The sequence below is a fragment of the Cyprinus carpio genome, chromosome B11 (assembly GCF_018340385.1).
Source record: "Cyprinus carpio isolate SPL01 chromosome B11, ASM1834038v1, whole genome shotgun sequence".
In the NCBI taxonomy this organism is placed as follows: Eukaryota; Metazoa; Chordata; class Actinopteri; order Cypriniformes; family Cyprinidae; genus Cyprinus; species Cyprinus carpio.
In genome coordinates, this window is record NC_056607.1 from 6,918,411 (window position 1) to 6,936,508 (window position 18,098).

The following is an 18,098-nucleotide window of genomic DNA, read 5'->3' on the forward strand; positions in this document are numbered from 1 at the left end:
CACACACACACACACACACTTTACAGGCGTATCCCGTCTCTAAGTCTTCCCTCTCAGCCAACTCCCTCAGACTTTTGTAAACACAGGTCCTGTCTCATGTGGTTCCCCCGGCCTCGCTGCAGTGGTTCTGTTGACAGGTTCTGGTATCTGTCTGTGAACAGCTGGGCCGGGGTCCCTCCGCGGATGTTTGTTATTTCTGGCAGGTGGCCGTACAGGACAAGTCAGTTGAACTCAGCCTGTGTGAGAATGAATTAGGCCATCTGAACGCAGTCTTTTTTCACAACGGGTTTTTTGGACTCTCTCTCTCGTGTGTGTGTGTGTGTGTGTGTGTGTGTGTGTGTGTGTGTGTGTGTGTGTGTGTGTGTGTGTGTGTGTGTGTGTGTGTGTGTGTGTGTGTGTGTGTGTGTGTTTGTGTGTTAGTGTGGCACAGAAGCCAGAAAACCACAACAACATTCTGTCAGACTAATGTGATGACAGTTTGTAGGAGGATGACTTGTAATTAACTATCCGTTGGGTCTTGGGCCACAGCGTCTGCTTGTGCTGTCAGTGGCACAGCTGAATGTCAATGAATGATCTGAGATTTTTAGCCCATGTTGATCACCTGCAGGTCAGAGCTGCATGTACACACACAAACAACATGGAGCAGTATCTTATTACAAATAGATTAATCTAATAATAAAAACAATAAAAATGAAAACCATTGTATATTCAAAGACTCACTTTGTGAGTTTACTTGAAAAAAAATAATAATAAAATGAATATATAACAGCATGTTATGGTAGGTAAAATAATAAATAAATAGAAGTATAAGTAACAATATCATAAATATTATTTTTTTATTCATTCATTCTGATAGCCAGCTGCTCATTTTGGGTCAATTCACTATGTGACTATTTGAGTCAAAACACTATGTGAATGTTGTACATGTCATGATGCAAAGGAAAATCTTTCAAATTAGTTTCAAAGTAGGTCTCCTACTTTCCCATCTTCGGAGGAGAGAATGGGTGTGTGGGTCGCTAAGGTTCTTCGGAGGGCCTCCCTTAGCGTCTTTGTTCCACAGTGGCTTGATTGGCACAGGAAAGTGCCTCTGAAAGTATGTGTGTCTTGATGGACATTGGAAAGTGGTTCCGAGAGGGATTTCTGGTGCTGTTTCCCTTCAATGGATTCCTCTGTGGTTCCTATCCCTTCACTTTTGCCTCCACTACTTGAGCAGAGAAAAAGAGGGAAGAAAGCCGAGCCAAACCCCTTTTGGACAGAGCCCTCCATGCCCCTGACAAGTGGCTTTGTGCAGCCTGGGCTGAAAAAAAGCAGTGGCTGGGGTGGCAGCAATCATGGGAGCCAGGGAGAAGAAGAAGGCTATTGGCTAGGCCTGGACAGGCACAGGGATTATGTGCGCCCCGGGTATGAGTTTTTTAGGGGGAATAAAGAAAAGCAACTGAAAGGGAAAAAAGAAGAGGACACTTGGAGAAGTTTGCCATTCAGCTGAAAGCAAGAGAAGAGTGAATGGAGAACGCCAGAGAGGAAGACAAATCAGGATCAGACAAGAGTAGTGGAAGACAGGTTTATTTACTTTTTCATCTGGTCTTGTAGAAATATATAGTTGAGTATCTTCAGCATACAAATGGAAAATAATCCTGTATTTTCTAATAATATTACCAAGGGGCAACATCTATACTGAAAATAGCAGAGGGCCTAGGACAGATCCTTGCGGCACCCCATACTATACTGCCAATTAGTGAGATGACTCCCCATTTAAATAAACAAAGTGATAACGATCAGACATGTAGGATCTAAACCATCTTAAAGCCTGCCCTTCAATAACCATATAGTTTTGTAATCGATCTGTGAGTATGTGATGATCTACAGTGTCAAATGCAGCACTAAGATCAAGTAAAACTAGCAGTGAGATGCAGCCTTGGTCTGACGCAAGAAGCAAGTCATTTGTCATTTTAACAAGTGCAGTTTCTGTGCTATGATGGCCAGTAAATTATTATAAATAACAATCACTTTAACTTAATCTAGGGCTTATAAAAGATGACATTGTATTTATAGATTTGTAGAAAAATTAATAAAACTATATGTATAAGATAACATTACGTATGTGTATTCAATACACTTTTTAACTCAAGAAAGTAAAATGGGTTGCTTAATGTCATGAAAAACTATTTATAAGTGTTCAATGTAATACATCCAGCATCATACACGATATCACAGGTCACACATGAATAGAATTGACAGGCATGAACTGTCCTCTCATAAATGTTGACTTACCCTGTGATGTTCTGTGAAGTATCAGCTCTTTGGTCTTCTCAGAATGCTGATGAGGTTAGTTCAGGTGCAGGTAACCAGAAACCACACAGGTGTGTGTGTGCGGATGAGAGACTTACTGAAAACAGCCCCTGGCAGATTTTCAAACATCTTGTGGTTTTAAACAAGCTTGTCCACACACTCTCCAAACATACAACCAGCTAATGCACACACAGCCAATTCTTATGTTCTGGTACATCCCTTAAACATCTCAACGTCTTTGTTGCATCCTGTTAATAGAGTGTGTCAAGCACTTGTGTGTTTACTGAGAGATCTGTTAACAGTCTCAGGATGTTAGCTTTGCTGAACCTGCTGTACATGCTTGCTTGCAAATTAAAAACCGTGTTTGTGGTAATGCACAGCAGTTGTGTATAATACTGTATGTCACATGTATTAGATAAGGAAATATTAGACTGTATTACAACTAAGCAAAACAATAAAACAGAACAAATAATTCTAAAATCAATAGATCTACTGTGCGAAAATGAATATAAAAAGTGTGTGTATTATATGTATGAAAAAGTTTTTTGCATGACACTAAATGAAAATGAAATTCACAATGTCTCATCTGTGTGTGTGTGTGTGTGTGTGTGTGTGTTGTAGGAAGTGCAGCGCTGCACAGCAGATATGAAGATCACATCAGAACACTCCAATCACCCTGACAACAAACACAAAAACAGATACATCAACATCATAGCCTGTGAGTCTCACTTTATAAAATGCACAGTGGTCCGAAAATCTGAGACCACTTGCGAAAATGCTTCTGTTTTTATAATAAATTTTAAATGATATTATCAGTATATGGATTTCAATTCAAATTTAAAGGCATAGTTCACCCTAAAATGAAAATTATGTCATTAATTACTCACCCTTATGTTGTTCACAACCCGCAAGACCTTCGTCTTCGGAACAAAAATTAAGATTTTTTTTAAGAAGCTTTCTGACCCTGTAGACAACAAAGCAACTACCACATTCAAGGCCCGGAAAGGTAGTAAAGACATCGTTAAAATAGTCAATGGTTCAACCTTAACGGTATGAAGCTATGAGAATACTTTTTGTGCACAAAGAATACAAAAAGTAATGACTTTATTCAACAATTTCTTCTTTTCTGTGTCATTTTCCTCCATGCTTTCACAAGAGTACCATGACGTAAAATTAAGGTTGAACCACTGATGTCACATGGACTATTTTAACAATGTCCTTACTATCTTTCTGGGCCTTGAACTTGGTAGTTGCTTTGCTGTCTATGAAGGGTCAGAAAGCTCTCGGATTTCATCAGAAATATCTTAACTTGAGTCCCGAAGATGAACAAAGGTCTTACAGGTTTGGAAAGACATGAATTTTTATTTTTGGTGAACTTACCCTTTAATTAAACATTTACATACAGTCCTCTTCAAACGTTTTGAGTTAGTACTTTTTTAGTTTGAAAGAAATTAATAACTTATTCATCAAGGATACATAAGATTGATTAAAAGTGACAGTAAAGACATTGATAATATTACAAAAGATTTCTATTCTTTCTATTCATAAAAGAAACCTGAAAAAGTTTACTACAAAAATAATAAGAAACACAACTGTTTTCAACATTGATTATAATAAAAAACATTTTTAAAACGGTTTCTTGAGCAGAAAATCAGCATATTAGCATGATTTCTGAAGGCTCATGTAACACTGAAAAATAAAGTTGTGGATTTTTAAATAGAAAACAATTTTAAACTGTAATAATAAAATTAGTTCACAATATTACTGTTTTGTTTTTGTTTTTTTCATTTTGGTGCAAATTTCCAGAATTAGGTTTGTCCCCATCTGCTTTAATGACAGCAGCACTCAAGTTTATTCAAAACCTTATGATCTTGTTATCTAACATGACTTTAAAAAAAGGTTATGAAGAGTGAAGGCATTATTTTGTTTCAAAATTTTTATATCTGCATGTTGTCTCAGAGGTTTTTACCCAACTGTAGCTCAGACATCAGACATGAATCTTACTGGCTATCTCTTTTTCTTTCAGATGACCACAGTCGAGTGAAGCTCAGGCCTCTGGCAGGAAAAGACTCCAAACACAGTGACTACATCAATGCCAACTATGTGGATGTGAGTGATGACTGCAGAACACACTCCTGTATACATAATGACTTGACTGTATGTGATGTATATTTCTGTATCTCTCTCCTCTACAGGGCTACAATAAACCCAAGGCCTACATCGCAGCTCAGGGTCCTCTCAAGTCCACATTCGAGGACTTCTGGCGGATGGTATGGGAACAAAACACCGCCATTATAGTCATGATCACTAACCTGGTGGAGAAAGGCAGAGTGAGTTATAATGTCACAACCATTACAGTTTCAGAATCATAATTGTTTGTTTTATATGGCCCCTTTAAACTTTGTCCTCTTTTTGTGTGCATCCTACAGAGAAAATGTGACCAGTACTGGCCGACAGAGAACAGCGAGGAATATGGTAATATTGTGGTGACTCTGAAGAGGACCAAAGTAATGGCGTGCTACACACTCCGCATCTTCACTATCAGAAACACCAAAGTAAAGAAGGTAAACACCTTTTTTATTTCTTCTCTTATACTTCTGCTTCTCTATTGCTGCTGAATTAAATTAAAAGTACATCATTAACAAATGGCAAAATGAACTGGATCGATGTACCAACAACACACTGTATGAAATTAACACTACTGTGAAAAAAAGTAATAACATGAAGGTCAGTTCAGTATAATTTAACATTTTGTTAAATTATGCAGGTTTAAGTTCTCTTAGAAAATTAAATTACTCTGCAAACACTTTTCCCATCATTAAAACCAATAAACACACAACGAAAATGGGTCGTTCAATAAAAAAGGTGCCATTATATAACATTTATGTGTTAGAAATGACTTTAGCAATGAATAGCGGGTGCCAACCTTTATTATTTGTTAATATTGAATATTTTTTATACACTTTAACAAAAATCCAATAACTTTTTTACATTTTTTACAACCTTTTTTTGAAGTTCACCTTTATATTTTCTATATAATTTTAGATATAGTATATTTAAATTTTAGTTGACAAATATGTATTGTTAAAACTCTTCATTTATGTTTTGTTTTATTTGTCAGTAGAGTAGATCTTAAAAACTTAGACTATGTATTTTTTAATTATTCAGGTTTTATAATTGAGACTGTTTTATAAAAACTGATTTCATCACCTCATCAAACTTGAAAAGGCACTCATTTCATAAAATGATCCACACAGTCATTGTGCATGGTTTGACCCGCTTTCCTTTATCTGGGAGAAGGATTGTGGCAGGGTTGAGCATTAAAAGCCAGAGGAAAAAATCTTAAGAAGCTTATGCAAGGTCCTGGCCTTCACAGCGTCGGTGAGAGTTATCTGCTCTCTCCATAAATCTCTTTCATAATACATAGAGCCTTACCAAGGCCACTGGCAGCAAAGCAATAAGGGTCTTTTTTATAGCAACCACTTAGATATGAGTTTAGATGCCACTTTTTTACAGAAATGAAAAATTCATGTATGGTAATGTATGGTAAAATAAAATTTAATAATAGAAAGCTGACATGCTTCTTAACAGTACTATCACAAACCTGTGCTGTAAATTTGAATGCCAAGTGAGGGTTATGTGAAGATAAGGGGATTGCTCATGTGTTTTTGTGTTTCTTCACCATGAGATACAATTGCGTTTGAGTGTGTACTTTTTTCAGAAAAAAAATATTACTTTTTAGCTCTGCTTGTCAGGACCAGGGTTTCTGAAAATATCCTCAAACTTAGCAAAACAAAAGTCTTAAAATTGACTTGTGGAATATTATCACTAGTAAAAAAAAAAATAATAATAAAAAATACATGGGTTAAGTACTGCAAATATATTAAGGCTCAGGAAATATGCAATCTTGTCAATTTAGAATGATGCCAGGGTTAAGAAAGCCAGTCCGTGTAGTTTGTTTTGCTTTGCTTTGTCTTGCTGTTCTGTTTTGTTTTGCTGCTTTGTTTTGCTTTGCTTTGATTTGCTTTGCTTTAATTTGCTTTCATTTTCTTTGCTTTAATTTACTTTGCTTTGCTGTTTTATTTTTGGTTTGCTTTTTTGTTTTGCTTTGTTTTGCTATTTTGCTATTTTGTTTTGCTGTTTTGTTTTGCTGTTTTGTTTTTGTTTTGTTTTGTTTTGTTGTTGTTGTTTGTTTTGTTTTGCTTGGCTTTGCTTGGCTTTGCTCTGGTTTGTTTTGTTTTGCTGTTTTGTTAGTTTTTTTGTGCCTTGTTCTTGCTGAATTTATAAAACAGTAGGAGTACTGTATATAAGGCCTTTTGCACCGCGGGAACCTTTTCATAGTACCAGAAGTAATTGTGGAACTGTTTTGTTTTGCTCTGCTTTGTTTTGTTTTGTTTTGTTTTGTGCCTTGTTCTGGCTTAATTTATACAACAGTAGGAGTTTATGTTGTTCTTTGTCCTTTTATGTTGAAGGGTTATATGTAGTTATAAAACTTTCATCTGTTTGTGTGTGTTTGCAGGGTCAGAAGGGTAACACTAAGGGGCGTCAGAGTGAAAGAACAGTTCTGCAGTATCATTACACTCAGTGGCCAGATATGGGTGTCCCTGAATACACATTACCTGTGCTCACCTTTGTCAGGAAGTCCTCTGCTGCACAGACTCCAGAGATGGGCCCCATGCTTGTACACTGCAGGTAAAAAAAAAAGACACACATGCACACACTTCCACTGGCTGATTTGATGGCATAGAGAGCAATAAACAAACTGTTTTATATGTTATTAATGTTTCCTCTTCAGTGCTGGCGTGGGCAGGACAGGAACTTATATTGTGATTGACAGCATGCTACAGCAGCTGAAAGATAAAGGCTCAGTCAATGTGCTGGGTTTCCTCAAACATATACGAACTCAGAGAAACTACCTGGTCCAAACGGAGGTGAGCCACCAGTTTAAATCACTTCTGTTTGTTGGTGTCATCTAGCATGTCTCTTTAAATCCCTGTTTGTCTGTCTCTGTGTGTTTAGGAGCAGTATATCTTCATTCACGATGCCTTGATGGAAGCCATTCTTGGGAAGGAAACAGAGGTGCCCTCTAGTCAGCTGCACAGTTATGTCAACAACATCCTGACGCCGGGGCCAGGGGGTAAAACACGACTGGAGAAGCAGTTCAAGGTGGGGACTATCTCTTTCCTTATGCAAAGTCATTTCAACAAGCAATTTGTCTGCCAGCACTGATTGCAGAACTGCAGTGCATGACACATTCTCAGCATATCAGAAGAGATTTGATTTCTAATGCATATTTACGCGGAAAAGAATTTTGAACCATTGAAATTGGAGCTTTTATCGCTTGTTGCTCTATCATTTCATACCCGGTTAGGACACTGTGACTTACAACCCAAGCTTGACAGGTTCGTGTGGGAAAAATGTGTGATATGTGGCTTACTTGAGTTTCATGAGTTTATAAAATATTTTATTAAGCCCTGAAATTCTCACTTTTTATGGTTCTTTTTGGTTCGGCTTCAATATATGGATATAAATCAAAAATTTATTTTATTTGGTAGGCTACAACTGCAGGACACATTTCCTTCCTAGATTTGCAGTACTTAATGTGATGCATCTTTTTTTGTATTGTTTTGTTTTCTAATAAATGTCAATTAGTTGTTCTTTGTTTTTTGTTTTGGGTTTTTTTGTTGTTGTTGTTGTTGTTGTGTTGTGTTGTGTTTAGTTGTGTTGTGTTGTGTTGTTTTTTGTTTTGTTTTGTTTTGTTTTGTTTTGTTTTGTTTTGTTTTGTTTTGTTTTGTTTTGTTTTGTTTTGTGTTGTGTTGTGTTGTGTTGTGTTGTGTTGTGTTTGTTTTGTTTTGTTTTGTTTTGTTTTGTTTTGTGTTTTGTTTTGTTTTGTTGAGCCCTGAAATTCTGACTGTTCTTAACCTGCAGTTTTGTAGACTGCAATGTTGTCAATAGACAAGTTGTTATGTGATGTATCATACTACTAAAGAAAGAGTAATTATTTCTACTTTATCTTCAGTTGGTGACTCAGTGCAATGCAAGATTTATGGAGTGCTTCAGTGCTCAAAAAGAATGCAACAAGGAGAAGAACCGCAACTCTTCTGTTGTCCCATGTGAGTAACATAACCTAATGTAAATATAATAGCACATCCAAATTATTTATTGTGTATTGTTGAGTCGTTAGTCTGTTTTCTTTTTTATTTATTATATAATAAAATAAAAAAAAACTTGCTACATGTACTGCATTAAGCCAACTGTGACTTGCATATCATTGCACTTTTTTTGATTTTGATTGCTTCCGTTGTACTCACTTTGGATAAATCCGTCTGCTAAATGACTAAATGTAAATTACTAAATGTAGTCATGGTTTACTGTGGTGTCCTGTGGTCATCTTCTTTTCTGGAGAAGCTATTTTTAGCTTTTTTTCACATACCTTGGACTTCTATGACAGTTCTTCTAGTATCCAAACTGCAACACAGCTTTCAAAACTGTGCTTGCAGCACTGAGCTAATGAGATCACATCACTGACCTGCTCTCTTACTCTGTGTCCTGATTGGCTGTTTTTGTCCCTCTCAGCGGAAAGAGCACGTGTTGGTCTTGCACCATTGCCTGGGATGAAAGGCACTGATTACATCAATGCATCTTATATAATGGTGAGTTCCCAACACCCCCACTACAACTACATTAACCTGTACTGAATTTAGCACTCAGTGTTCTGGGGAAAACTTCTGCTTTATAGTCATGAGAGTGAACATTTGTGTAATTTTGGTTTTACAGCACCTGTGTTAAATAGTACAAAGGGTTTTGTTTATGGTTCAAAGATGACAGGTCAACAAAAAACAGGCATTATGGAATTATACACAAACTTCACATTGTCGTTTTGCCTTTTTTGTAACTAAGGATAGTAACTGAATTGAACTAAATATAAAGTGAGGATAAATTGAGTCACTTATCTATATGCTATCTGTTGTATACTGAAAGCCAAGAATAATTGATTGCTGCTTTTGTTTATTACACGTTTCCGCACTACTACTAGGGCTACTACCGGAGCAATGAGTTCATCATTACCCAGCATCCCTTGCCTCACACCACTAAAGATTTCTGGAGGATGATCTGGGACCACAATGCTCAAATCATCGTCATGTTACCAGACAACCAGGGCCTGGTGGGTATTCAAGACCATCTGCGAAGTTCCTGTTTGTTTCGAGTGTGTCATGTCTTGCCTCTAAGGAGGGAAACTCAAGTTAATGTTATAGGCTGTGCTCCTCAAGGTCAGCCGTTGTTTTGTTATTGTGGGCAGTGAACTACGGGAATTGGTTGTGAGATCACTGAAAGACTTTAATTACTCTCACTCACGTTTGTTCCCGCAGGCGGAGGATGAGTTTGTGTATTGGCCGAGTCGAGAGGAAGCCATGAACTGTGAGGCGTTTACAGTCACTCTTATCAGTAAAGACAGACTCTGCCTCTCCAGTGAGGAGCAAATCATCATTCATGACTTCATCCTGGAGGCCACACAGGTCTGTGTCTTTAGAGGGAAAGATTTAGATTCAAACGGTATATAGTATGTCATTAATTATTTGTATTTCATCTAATATGGATGTATTATTTTGAATAATATTATAATATAATTTATAGTATTTCCTGAGGCCACAAATTTCTGGCTGTAAATTTTGGATTTAAATTAGATGTGAAATATATATATAATTAATTATATAAATTTATGTTATATTTTGTGATCTAATTTTTTATGATATTGTACTATAATTTTTGTCCCACTTTATATTAGATGGCCTTAACTACTATGTACTTACATCAACAAATAAGAGCAATCTACTTATTGTGTTCATATTGTATTGCAAAACACTTCTGCTGCTATTAAGGTGGGCTATGGGTCAGGTGGTTAGGGACAGGTTTGGTGGTATGGGTAGGTGTAAGGGATGGGTCAAAAGTTTTATTATAAATGTAATCACAAAAATTAATTACAGATATACTTACATGCAGTTATTTTTTTTACAATATAAATGCAATGTAAAAACATGTATTTACACAATAAGTGCATTGTATCAAATGATTAATTTAAATCTAATAGAAAGTGGGACCATCATTTCTAGTTATTATAAATATTTAATTACATGTAACAATTTAATATTATTGTATAATTATATTAAGAGAAAGGATCAAAGAAAGAAAGCAAACAATTTGATTATATTTTATATATTACATTAATACAATACTTTTCAAAAGTCTGGGTACCAATTTTATTTTTATTTTGTTTATGCTCACCAAGCTAAAGAAAACAGCTAAAGAGTTATTATTACAATTTAAAATTATTTTCAGCATCATTACTGCAGTATTCAGTGTCACATGATTCTTCAAAAATCATTCAGAAATGCTGATTTAATGCTCTTAAACATTTTTTATTATTATTTTTATTATTTTTTAAATTATTATTATACATATAACATTTATATTTTCTATTTAATGCTGCTTAATATTTTTGTAAAAAACTGTGATACATTTTTGAGGATTATTTAATGAAACGGAAGTTAAAGAAACAGCATTTATTTGAATATAAATATTTTGTGACATTACAAAATGTCTTTACTGTCACTTTTGATCAATTTAATGCATTGCTGCTGAATAAAAGTGCTAATAAAAAAAAAAAAAAAAACTTACTGACCCCAAATTTGTGTACAGTACAGTTTATAAATAAATATATTATATACGTAGTTTATATAAAAGTTCATATTAATATTATTGTAATTATAATAATAATGATATTATAATTTTTGGTTTAAACTATATTAAAAATGTTATATTATCTCTTTCCATTTCTTTTATTTTTTAGGATGATTACGTTTTAGAAGTTCGTCATTTTCAGTGCCCAAAATGGCCAAACCCTGACGCTCCCATTAGCAGCACCTTTGAGCTCATCAACGTCATCAAAGAAGAGGCCATGACCAGAGATGGACCCACTATAGTGCATGACGAGTGAGTAATGCAATTTAAAATATATATATTTATATAAAATATATATTAAAAAAAAAAAAAAAAAAAATATATATATATATATATATATATATATATATATATATATATATATATATATTTATAAGTGCCTCCTGTAATTTACAGTTTGGCTTAGAAAACCTCAGTCTTAAGTAAAAATTGCCTCTGGTTTTAGAGGCTGGGATGAGATGAACATTGGTTCAATCTGATATAGCACGTCAGAACTGGAACAATACACACTTTTTTCATGTTTTGTGACATACATACTTTTTGTACCTAATAGAAGTATACAAATTGAGCCAAATTCAGCCTTATAGATTCCATTTTAGACTACAAAGACTTGCTTCTAGACAGAAGTAGCTCTCTGTCGAACACTAGGGAGAAGCAGATCTTTTGCAGGAGGAGCATTTGACAGACTAGCATATCTTTAGCTCTAATGAACGTGATGCTAATTAAGACAGCCATCTTTTTGAAACCTCTAAGGGGTGATATAAAAGTAACATTACACATTTTGAAAAGCTCGATTAGTCCAGCATCAGATGAGGCAATCAGGCCTCATTAACATAATGAATAAACATGAAGGGGCCACTGTTAGTCGTTTTATTGCAAAGTAATGTCTGTTGATATTAAGGAATACTCGTTAAAGCTAATTGGATCACAGCACCTTAGGGTGTCAAACAGTAGGAACTGTAATGAATTCTATTCTTATAGACTTAAGAATAGAGTTTATAAATGAAAATGTTGCACTGCTGTCAGAGAAAGATGTAAGAACACAAGATAAGACAAGATAGAAAATGGCCCATACAAGATGATCTATAAAAAGAAATGTGTAGAAATAGAAAACCTCCTCTTACAGTAAGCAACTGTGCCACAAAAAGAAGCTAGAACTTTTGGTGTTTTGTAATAAAATGTCTTTAATTTAAAATTTTTGTGTAAATTTACTTTATGTAAATAAAAATAACAGCCACAATATTCCAAACATTTTATTTTTGGTTGTTGCTATTGATGGGATACCACAAAACATTTACTTTTCATTAACCATTTTATTTAAATAAATAAACATTACATTTTGCTTTAGTTTCATGAGAACAACTTTGAGGTCTTAAAGTCAAAATACATATATTTAATATATTATTTAAATATATAATAATATATAAACATATTTCTTCATGCACATTATTGGTCTTATTATGCATGAAAAATATATATATTTGTCATTTTAATTTGTTAACAAAAAATACATAAATAATAAATTATAACTTCCTCTGATTTTTTTCCTAGAATTTTCCGAGCATTTTCAGTAAAAGATAAATTAAAATAAAATAAAATAAAATAAAGTAAAATAAAATAATTACGTGAAAAAGTCAAAATCTTAGAAGACAAAAGACCACAATTAGAAATGTTGCATCTAATTGAAATAAGGTACTAACATTTCTAAAACTTCAACAGAAACAAAAATAAATTAAAGTTAAATATTAAATAACAAAAACCTGTACAAATAACAAAAGCACATAACAAATATTTTCTAAACTTAAAATTAAAATGAACTAAAACTGAAAATATATAAAAAAGCTAATTCAAAACATTAACAAATACTAGAATAGTTTACAAATAATACTAATAAAACACTGTTTTGGCATCACCAATCCAACTTTTTAACCCTGCCCCATCACCTACCCGTCACAAAGACACGACTTTTCACAATTTAGTCAATTCTCAAAGAATAAAATAACAGAAATAAAAGTCCCGTCCTTCTTCTTCTTCTTTTTTTCTTCTTGTTGAATAATATTTCTGTCCCACATATGACACATTAAATGAGTTGTAAATGGTAAATGAGTTGAACAGCACTTATGTTGACGTTTACGAGATGTTTGATCATATAGCTATGTGATGTTTGTGTGTGGACAGATTTGGCGCAGTGTCTGCTGGGATGTTGTGTGCTCTCACCACACTGTCACAGCAGCTGGAGAGTGAAGGAGCTGTGGGGGTCTACCAGGTGGCCAAGATGATCAACCTCATGAGACCAGGAGTCTTTACCGACATTGTATGTGTTTATACTGAGGTCCATAAAAAAAAAAAAAAATCTTTCAAGGCTAAGAATGTAGGAACTGAATTAGAACAAATTAGTACCGTGTGTTTAAGATTCAACTAAAACGTGGGAACTAATTAATAAAACACAGCCATGAGTTCGTACCCACAACTCTATTTGTTGGTAATTTAAGTCAAGTCTGCTTTATTGTCAATTCTTCCACATGTACAGTACATACATACAGAGAATTAGAACAAATTAGTACAACATAGCCAAAATATAACTAAAATGAGAGAACAAATGAATAAATTTGGCCTTAATATCTATCTATCTTTCTGCATTTTTAGTGAACGGATCCATATTATTGAATCAATTTTAAAGTTAAAATGTGATCCCTTGTGTGAGCTATTCAGCACTTCTCACTCCAGTCCAGTAGGTGGCAGAAATGTGCTCCTGCTGCTTCTGACATTTTTACACATCAACATAAAAGCTGAATGTCTGCCACTTACTGGACTGGAGTGGGTAGCAGGCACCAGAGCTGTATCTACATTTTACATCCTTTTCTAAACACAGTTTTTCTCCAAAATAATCCTCTGTGCCCCATTGTGAAGTCATGCTTTATGTCCACCTCTGTTTTTCAGGAACAGTACCAGTACCTTTACAAAGCTATGCTCAGCCTGATAAGCACTAAAGAGAACGGATCCAGCCCCATGTCCCTGGACAGAAACGGCAGCGTGGCCATGTCTGACGAATCGGACCCGGCCGAAAGCATGGAGTCGCTCGTCTAAAGCCCCCCGAACAGGCGCGAAGAGGCACTTACTCGAACTTTGTAGAACTTCAAGGACTAAGACAGACTTTTTCTGAGGCCTTTTTTGCCAGAACTCTTGGTTAAAAGAATAACCTGATTACTTTTTTACACTGATAAAAAGTTTTTGATATTTATTTTTTTCGCCATTTTATGTCTTAATGTTATCCTACTGAACATTTGCACCGACGTTTTTAAGTTCACAACAAACAAACCGAAATGAAACACAGTTCTGTCTAGTTTGCACTAAGAAAATATCAGTGTTACTGCCTACTCCACCATCTCCACCACGATCAGTCTCTCTCACCCACTTGAACTCTCACTGTCAAGCCCTTATTCTGACATTCCATAATAAAGCTGCTTTCCCAAGTTTTAGAAATAGCCTCCACAAGCGAAAAACAGGTTCCACGCACTCCTCAGATGCTGGAAAATGAGATTATTCCCCTGTCCAACTTGCAAAGACCCAACACAAAATCAGTCAGATTCACCGATGAAAGACCGTATGAGCAATATGGATTATGTTCGTTTAGTTTTGATTCGCACCCTGAATTGTATATCTACTCATTTTGCTTCTAGTTAAACCCATATTTACTTTCTAAAGGTGGTATTAATACTGCTACTGTGAACTTTTGTATGATTCATATTCTGCTTTTAATATATATATATATATATATATATATATATATATATATATATATATATATATATGAATATATCGTATATATCATAATAACTTGTGCTTTTGTAAATGTTAACTGTCTCTACGAGCAGCCGTCACAGTAGAAGGATCCGCAGAGCCCTTGACTTCTCTAGCACCCCCTGCTGGTTTGATTTCTCCATTGCTTTATGCTGCAAGCTGCTACTTTTGTCACTTGAGAGTGCAACTCAACATGTAATGATACCATGCGACTCATAATGTAGGAGTTAATTCTGTTCTCTTTTTTATACTGCTCTACTTCGTCCTGGGTTCACTGACATAAGCCGTCCCATAACTTTGAGAATAATGTATCCAAGTCTCTCGATGCCTTCTGTACAGTCTCATTTCACCTCGGCAGGTGTGTGTATGTGTGTGTGATATAGGTGCGTGTTGTGTTTGGTATTGACTGGTTTTACTAGAAGCTTGTAGACTCAGTCCGAGCATTTCTTCACTAAACTGACCTCTTTTAGTGTCTCTCATTTCTTGTCATTGCTTCTCAGATACTGCTAGGAAAACAGTTATTGTAATATCATAAGCGGTTGTTTCATGCCATACAGCACAAAGGCCTTGCTAACAAAACATTAGAATCAGTCTTATCGCTTCGAAAACTGGGGACCCACAATTCATTAATTTTTACCAAAGACTACAACTGTCATTCACTTCAGTCATGAAACGTGAGAAAGTTTTTATTTTTGTGATTGGATGTTTTGGGGAGTGACTGGGAAAACAATGCTGAAAATGTCCACAGGCAAAATTATGTTTTCGTTTTGTTGTATGTTTTGCTTTGCATTTTCGTTTTGTTTTTTGTTGCTTTCTTAGTATCTTTGTTTGCTTTGTTTCGTTTTGTTTTTGTCTGAGTTGCTTCGCGGAGCATTTGTTTATCTGACAGGTCACCTTTATTTTTGTTTCTTTTCTTTTCATGTTGCAATGAGAATGTACACTATTACAGATTTCTTTTGATGTGAAGAAGAAAGCTGTTGAATTTTTGTTGGACTTTTGAAATGCTTTCGAAAGATTGACAACGTTATGCTGTTGAGATGGAGAAGACACACATCGAAGGTGTTTGCTCAGTTCATGTCTTGTTTCTCCTAAGAAGGAGGCTGGAAAATGAAGTCGCATCTCTCCAACATTTGGGGTAATATTCTGACTTTGCTTGTGCATCACATAAAAAAATTGGAGCTGCAAGTTGCATCAATCTTTTCTAACGTTTTTGTCCTGTGGTATCTCTTTTTCCTTTTCTTGCATTATTTGTGGGTTGCATTTGTAAGCATATTTGCATTATCATGTTAAGAAATGTACATAATCTATTTCTTGCTTCATTAACTCATCAGTCTCTAAAAGCTTTGTATCCTGGCATATAATTGCAAACTCTATATTTTCATATGAATCAATTTTGTTTGTTTGTCCTTAGTTTTGTGTGTAGTTCTCATTGATGGTTAACACAAAATGTCCCCAAATCCTTCAGAAGGTGGCTGACATCAAGTTCCAAACACACAACAATCATAAACTAAGGCAGTGATTGTGGTATTTCTTTTTTCTTTCCCCCCTTTGAATCGAAATAAAATCTGTTTCATTGTCCAGAAGTGCAATAGAATAGATCTTGTAAGTCAAAGAAGAAGTTCTCCCATACAAAGCAGGTGGGTGTCACCATCATATCCACTTTTTCTAATCTGGAATAACACACGAAGGGTTTTTTTTTTTTTTTTTTTTTTTTTTTTGAAGGGGTTTTCTTTCTTTCTTTCTTTTTTCTTTTTGTTGAAAGCTATATCAAAGCATTCTATTATAGTGTTATTTAATATGTAAATTGTATTGCTATACATAAAATAAAATATGAGTTTTGATGTACTTTAAATATATCTCCATGTTGTACATTTTCACATTTTTTTGGTTTTCTGTTTTTACCTTCTAACTAATCTAAATGGTCCTAATTGCTGTAATTATTACAATGCCTGATTCAGCTTTTCACAAATATAGATTAAAATCAGAACAAATGCTGATGTCAGGGGCATAAAAACAATAATCATGAGGAGCCAGAAGCAATTATGTGATGAGTTCTTGCTGGAAACCATAAACAGTACAAGGGACAAAGCAAAGCTAATTACAACATGAAACAATGCACAGAAGAAAGAACAGTCAGATTGCATGTTTTTCAATGTCCCAGTCACATTGTGTTATAACGTAATACGCCACAAAGGATGTCTTCAAATAATGCAGGACCAGACATTTATGAATTATGTACATCTTTGTACGTCTTCACTAATTTTTTGCAACAGAAGAAAAGGTTTGTTTTAATAGAGTGTCAGTGTAAAACATTTTAAAACAAACTGAATTAGTAAAGCCGAGCCAATGTCAGCTGGTTATTTAATCTTTAATATTAATTTAATATTATTTAAAATAGCAAAAGGGCTAACCAAATTAACCATAATCTACAAATTCTTCTTCTTCTTCTTCTGTCTTCTCTGTTATATTTGAACTCTGATGTTCAACACAATGAAGGGTGGATGCCACCAGACAATTAAAATCAATGCTTGGTCTGCCTAAACGACTGAAATATTCAGGTTTTGAACAGAAGAGAAACCAGTTAGTCTCATTGTTACAATACAGTAAGTGATGGCAACATACATATACATTTACATGTAGTCATTTAGCAGACGCTTTTATCCAAAGCGACTTACAAATGAGGACAATGGAAGCAATCAAAAACAACAAAAGAGCAATGATATACAAGTGCTATAACAAGTCTCAGTTAGCCTAAACACAGTATACGTAGCAAGGGCTTTTAAATAATATAATAAATAAAAAGAAAACAGATAGAATAGAAAAAGAATAGAGCAAGCTAGTGTTAGAGGTCTTTTTTTATAATTGTATAATAAATTAAAAGAAAATAGATAGAATACAAAAAGATTAGAAAGGTAGATTTTTTTTTTTTTTTTTTTTTAAATAAAAATATCACAAATCACATGCATAAAGTCTTTCTGTATATATTTTTCACAAGAAGACCTGCAAATAACCATTTTGGAAAAGAAAAACTAAATCTAATTTTTGAGACAATGAATGTGTTTCCCTATTGTGGCATTATTCACATGATCTTCAATGCTTTTCATTAAACTGTCATTAATACAGTAATGAAAATGAACATGTTTATATTTAAAGCAGCATATAGACAGTGCAAAAAATACTATAATGATACATGAATAGTCTAATAATAATAAAAAGCATATTTAATGACTTTTCAGGAAAATCAGTTAAATAACAATGCATAAACAGCA

General features: G+C 34.5%; 1 protein-coding gene across 1 annotated transcript in view; it reads left to right on the plus strand.

Moving 5' to 3' along the window:
- LOC109098790 (receptor-type tyrosine-protein phosphatase gamma-like) overlaps window positions 1-16,681 on the plus strand; it is a 234,184-nt gene extending 217,503 nt beyond the window's left edge. The window contains exons 16-29 of the mRNA XM_042733681.1: window positions 2,911-3,007; window positions 4,316-4,398; window positions 4,485-4,619; window positions 4,719-4,853; window positions 6,809-6,981; window positions 7,085-7,220; window positions 7,309-7,455; window positions 8,309-8,402; window positions 8,866-8,942; window positions 9,326-9,454; window positions 9,660-9,806; window positions 11,138-11,280; window positions 13,207-13,342; window positions 13,969-16,681. Of these exons, the coding sequence (XP_042589615.1) occupies window positions 2,911-3,007; window positions 4,316-4,398; window positions 4,485-4,619; window positions 4,719-4,853; window positions 6,809-6,981; window positions 7,085-7,220; window positions 7,309-7,455; window positions 8,309-8,402; window positions 8,866-8,942; window positions 9,326-9,454; window positions 9,660-9,806; window positions 11,138-11,280; window positions 13,207-13,342; window positions 13,969-14,115 (1,779 nt within the window). The 3' untranslated portion in view covers window positions 14,116-16,681. The remainder of the gene's footprint in view (window positions 1-2,910; window positions 3,008-4,315; window positions 4,399-4,484; window positions 4,620-4,718; window positions 4,854-6,808; window positions 6,982-7,084; window positions 7,221-7,308; window positions 7,456-8,308; window positions 8,403-8,865; window positions 8,943-9,325; window positions 9,455-9,659; window positions 9,807-11,137; window positions 11,281-13,206; window positions 13,343-13,968) is intronic.
- The last annotated feature ends 1,417 nt before the right edge of the window (window positions 16,682-18,098 follow it).